This window comes from Mixophyes fleayi, chromosome 1 (genome assembly GCF_038048845.1).
Source record: "Mixophyes fleayi isolate aMixFle1 chromosome 1, aMixFle1.hap1, whole genome shotgun sequence".
Taxonomy (NCBI): Eukaryota; Metazoa; Chordata; class Amphibia; order Anura; family Limnodynastidae; genus Mixophyes; species Mixophyes fleayi.
The window spans coordinates 66632272-66638271 of record NC_134402.1 but is presented as its reverse complement, the minus strand read 5'-3'; the positions used below and the strand labels follow the sequence as shown (position 1 = coordinate 66638271).

The window sequence follows — 6000 nt, the reverse complement described above, 5'->3', positions numbered from 1 at the left end:
GGCATCAATTTTACTTTCCCTCCTCCTGTACTAGAAGTAGCCAATCAGAGCAGGATAATCTTGAGTGCTTAGCAATGATCACACAAATTCTTACTATAAAACCTAAAATGAAAACTGAGAGTTTAACAAAGATACAAACTATCTATGTTCTATCTTTGATAAAGTCTCGGTTCAATAGACGAAACGCGTCAGATTTTACACTGGGTTCGCTGTTTCAGTTATCTGATATTGGACTCATTTCATATTTACACTGATACCAGTTTTTTCCCTTCAGGATTTATGTGCCCTAATTGATCAAATTGGAACTTGCTACAAATGCTGAAATCAATCTCTACATTTTTTTTGCATGTGAAGACCTACTCACCTTGCTAATACTAACGTCACTGACAACGAGGAAACATACTGCTGCGCTTCTGGGTAATGTTCTCCGACGGTTGTGTACAGAGCACCCGGACTAAAGTCATTAGCTGGGAGTTGCAGCATTGGAACCACTAAAACAATTAAGTGAGTTATATAATTTATTTCCTATGCAAGTCCTTTGCCAGTGACATTCCACCAGCATCTGGACGTGGAATACCATTAATATACCAGAATTACTTTGATTGCTATATATCTTCCAACCTATGGGCCGATTTGCTGGATATCCTGGAGGGATTTTTTTGGTATTTTTATTGTTATTATATCACTATATGAACTACCATATATTTACTAGTTACGTGGACATACTCATCAATCTAGTCCGTTTATAGACACCATTTGTGATTTCATTTATACATCTTTTAGTCCCAATGTTTTTTAAATTTTTGGTTTCAATTGCCAATTTATGAGGCCTATGTATTATATTTATTGAGACATTAAAAATATTTTTCTTACATACTATTATCTCTGGTTTTATGTATACTGTCATGGTTTACTTTGATTGTTCTAGTTAAGGCCACACCTATATATCACTATTCAGTGCTGCTTTATCTTTTTATGGTCTGTGGTTGTTTTTGATTAGGGGCTAGCAATTGGCCCTGTTTTACAGCTGCGACTTGTGTTTATTTGGTGTGGTGCTGCCCAGCGCGGGATTCCTTTTTTTTTTGTGTTCATTTGGTAACCTTTCTTTGACCATTTTTTCTGATTTAACAAAGGTTAACGCCACAGAAACCAAAGAGTTTTCTAGCCTTAACCTGTTTACCGATGCTTATTGAAGTCCCCTTAAACCTCTAAGGGGACAGCGGTATTAGTCAATTTATTACGCTGCCAAAAGCAAAGCTTCTCACAGCAAAGTACCACATCTCAGTATGGCATCACTTGACTTTAACATGTGATCCAGCTGAAGCCTCTCCAGTTTCACTGGATCCCTCATGGGTCAAAGCTCTATGCACTGATGTTAGCCCAGAGCCGTAACTTCAAATATTAGCGCCTGGGGCGAGAAACTTAAACACCCTCCCCAGCCCTTAATTTTAACTAAATGTACCTGAAAGAGTCATAAACTGTACCCCCTTCAGCATTGCACCCTGGGAGGTCGCCCCCTATCGCACAGCACTAATTATGGCCCTGTGTTAGCCGCGTGTGCAAATAGTGCTTCCTCCTTCTCCGTCACCATTAGGTGAATAGAAAAAATTCTTTGTGGAGAAGGGGGGTCTTCTACAACCTCTGTATATATAGTGAATTTGGATAACCACAAGAGTACCCATGCAGCACGATAACAATAGCCTTCTCTAGAACTAGAAGAGGGAGGAGTGTATAATTATGTTAAAATAAATGGTGAAGAAAATTTATGGGTGACAGCTGACGCCTTTTGACAACTGCCCTCATTCCACCTGTGCCGCACCACCAGTACCTGCAGAGAAATGTTAGCAACTGTTTTATTCTAGGCGTTAGAAAATGTCACTGCATTACAGTAGCCACATGCGCTTTCAACACCAGCAGCTACACTTTCCTCTATTTCATGTATCAAGGGTTCACCACACCTCTTTACCTTCTATTTTATGTCATTGTATGTAATTTATTTGTGTCTTGATCCCCTCAATGTACATAGCAGCTTTATGTAATTTATAAATAAAAGACAATAAATAATAATAATATTGATAATAATAAAATAATAATAATAATAATATTTATAATAATAATTTTGGATTGTATTTATTTATTTTACAGGAAAGACAGTATGGTAAAACGGTTTGTGATTAACTTGAGCAACAGATTTGAAACTAGATTTGGTATAATTATATATATGTATTATGAGATTCCTAAACTTCTGAAAGCACCTATAGAAGAGTGGAATTTTGCAGTTAGCACGATGTCTTGCGTACCTGCTAAAGTTATTTACCAGATCGTAAAAAAAAGTACATGGGCAATTAGCTATACACTAATTAAAGGCATGTAACATTGTTGGCCTGTGTCAGGGATGGAGAGCCCTACGTGCGGGGCTCGGTGTGAGTGATCCAGGGAAACGAGCGGGTGGGCGGATGCTATGGACTGATGACGATAGTTCTTGCTGTGCGCACCGCGATCTGCCTGCATCCACCACATGGCTACACTATATAAGTGCGAGGCAGCCGGGGAAGCGCCGGAGTGCACTGGAAGAGCCCGGGAGGTCTAAGCAAGTGCTGCCAGGAGGGACTGCCTCACTTCTTCTATACTAATCAGGGGAGGCTGTGTGCAAAAACGATGCTGAGTCCTAGCAGTTGCAAGAGGCAGCTTGGTATGCAGAATTATATCAGGGAAGAAAGCACCCAGAGCTGGCACCAAAAACACAACTTCAGGGGGCAGACTCCGTGTGGGCTGCTGATTCTCGTCATTCTAGTATCCTTGACTGGCATCTGCCAAGGTAAGATCTTTGCCACGCAGCGCATCAACTTCTCATTAGCAAAAGCAACAGGTACCACCACCCCTATACAGTAATCTGAGAATGTTATGTTATTATACTGACTATACTTTGTTACCTTATGTTTTGTATTTTTCTTTAACGCTTCTGTTCATGCAAAACAGATGTAAGCAACCTATGAAAGTACAGGTTCCAGTTTGCTGGGACTTGTAGTTTCACAAGAGCTGAAGACACTGCTAGATTATCTAAACCTAATGTGATGTAATCTGTCCTCAAACTATTCCCTTATCTTTGGTCCTGTAGTACTTCATGCCTATAATTTTATAGTTTTTGTTAAATCTTTTTATTGTGTTATCAGTATTTTAAACTGTCACTTGCAGACTTCTACAAAAACGTATTAATTTAAATGTCAAACCAGGCAGGGTCTGTGGAATCTCTTCGTGCCTCTGTGTGGTGCTCTGTGTTATTCTGCATGTCTGTCACTGACTTCCCTGACTCTTCGCAACCTACTGACCTCTTATACACACATGGAGAAATCCTCTTTCCTGTCTGTTCTCATAATTTGGTTTTCTCCAAATACTGCTCATTAAAATGCTATGCATTAGAGAATGTAGGAACTGACAGCTGGGTAAAATGAGATTATTCCTGGGCATTGTGTGCGAACGTGGGGAACTGCTGGATCCTGAAGTTGAGAAGTTGAGCTAGGATTGGAATTATGCTGCCTAAGAACAATTGTCAGTTTTTATCTGCAGGTTTTTGTTTGATATTATTTAGTGGTAAAGGAAATATTTAGGAACGCTGGTGTTGTGAGATGTTGTCGCTGCATTGTGAAAGATCGCAGTGCTTATAAAAGGAGAATAAGTATAGATAAATACTTTAACATTTTTACATTCTTAATTACTAAAGCAAATAGAAAGACCATTTTCAATGACACATCTCGATTCCTGAATGTCAGTGATTCCCCCCTTATATTAGGTCATTATATCAGGATCCACTATTGCAGATCCCTTATTAGTTACACATGTAGACATGAAAATATTTGCAGCATTTGCAATAATTACATAATGTGGATAATGTCTGAGTTATATCAAATATATCTTAGATTATTCAGTCTTTTTTTTTGGAAAATAAATGAAAAACTATACATGGTGTAACATACCTTAATGGTCTAACCCTAATTTCACCTACTCAGTTAGCCTGGACTGAATTACATGATTGGTATTAAATACACCATTAATATGCTCAGATTTAAATTAGCTCAAATTAATTCAACTGGGAAATAATTTTGGAAGCTATGCTGTAAATATTAATACTTCATAACATGACCTATTTCACCCCGTGCATGTCCAAAAACATCATAAATTTGCATTACTCAATTCAGTCCTGGTTAATTTAATCATTTGCATTATTTTAGGAAATAAGTAGGAAACATGTAGAATGTCCTGTCTGAGATGTACCAAAGCTGTTGGTATTTTTATATTTATATTCATATCAGATGCTCTGCAGCTGGTTAGAATATGCTCACAAATATATATATTTCATGCACGACAGTCACAACATCATGTGAATGCTGGATAGACTACTGAGACAGCATTTTTCTGGCATCCAGGTTCCACTATGGATGGTCATATTTACAGTTGGTGCATTCTCTATACCAGTGGTCAGGGGACAGGGGTAAATTACCCCAAATGGGGTAAAAATTAAATTCCTTGGGGTAATGCTGCCGATTCACATGTTGTCAGTTAGATTGTAGACCCCTTTAAATGTGAAATTGCTGTTGTACCAGAAGAGCCTCAAGGGTTGGCAGAGGCACTTCTTGAGCTTCGATGCAATAATGAAGCACGTATTGCATTTTAAAACAAAGCAGATCTGTCATATTTTTGGATGTCAACAGCTGCATTCAAAATTACACATGAGGAGACAGTCAAAAAGTTGCTGCCTCTTGCAACAACCTACCTTTGCGAACAAGGATTTTCCACTCTAACGAACATAAAAACAAAGCAGAGAAATCGATTGGACGCTGAAGACTGTATCCATATTGCTCTGACATCAAAATGCCCCAATATTGATGCTCTCGTATCAAAAATGAAGCAACATCATTTCTCCAAAACCTGAAGTTTTGAAGTTGAAGCTTTCAAAGAATTTTGAATAGACTCAATAACATTTTGAATTCCAATAATTAATAATATATGATTTTCTTCCTTTCAAATCAAGGGGGTAACGTCGGCGTATCTAAATATATTTGGGGGTAAAAGGTAAAAAAGTTTCCTGACCCCTGCTCTATACAGTTCAGTGATCTGTATTGTGATGCCTATAAGCTGTGCTTATGTGTTGGAACTAACTTCAGGACCCTTGTGTACAAGCCCTGGGGTGTAATAATCAATGATGGAATTAGTGTTTTGTAGAACGTTCTGCGGTTTCTATAAGCCCAAGTGCGAGCAGAAGTGACCATTGTCGTCTCTGCTAACATCCAGCCCCAACAACAACACCAGCACCTGTAGCAATTCATTAAGGAGGTGGAAATCTAACTTAAATGAATGTGTTCAGAATGTATTAAATTTAACATGATATCATTATTCATGCATATTATCAGTGTTATCCAATTTCAGGCTTAATGCATAATACATTACATTTTACAGCACGTTTATGAACGTTTCCAAAAGGGTTTATGTCTTTTAATAGTTTATAGCTGTGCACTATATTACTCTGCTACAAATAGCTTCAAATGATGCTTAAAATTAATTTCGTACCTCTTCCCATTTATAAAACATCTATTTCCTCTATAAGAAAGACAACACATATTTACATGAAAGAGAATACAAATGAGCTGACAATCACATGTGAATAATATGTAATTTGCTACAGTAAAGAATAAATGAACTATTGAAGCTGTGGTCAGTAATTAGTTGTGCAGTTCAGAACTTAGTCTGTTGCAATGAAATGCAACAATTATTATTGTTTATGTAGTTCTTGGGACAATCTGTGATTTTTTTTAATGTGATGTATACACCTGAAGAGAGTTGATGAAGTGGTTTGCTTAGCTCTAGTGTAGCAGATTATTTAGGTCCAACTTGACTAGCAACCTTAAGTCTTAAGAGTCCATACTTTTGAGCTTAGGGGCTAGAATTACTAAACTGTGGGTTTGAAAAAGTGAAGATGTTGCCTATAGCAACCAATCAGATTCT

General features: G+C 37.7%; 1 protein-coding gene across 3 annotated transcripts in view; it reads left to right on the top strand.

Annotated features, from left to right (window-relative positions):
- The first annotated feature begins 2494 nt into the window (after window positions 1-2494).
- The window catches only part of NMU (neuromedin U), a 53633-nt gene continuing 50127 nt past the window's right edge, over window positions 2495-6000 (top strand). Inside the window, exon 1 of one of the 3 annotated variants that reach the window (XM_075195909.1) lies at window positions 2495-2818. In XM_075195909.1, the coding sequence (XP_075052010.1) occupies window positions 2659-2818 (160 nt within the window). In that variant the 5' untranslated portion in view covers window positions 2495-2658. The remainder of the gene's footprint in view (window positions 2819-6000) is intronic. The other 2 variants (XM_075195892.1, XM_075195902.1) reach the window with 2 other exon arrangements.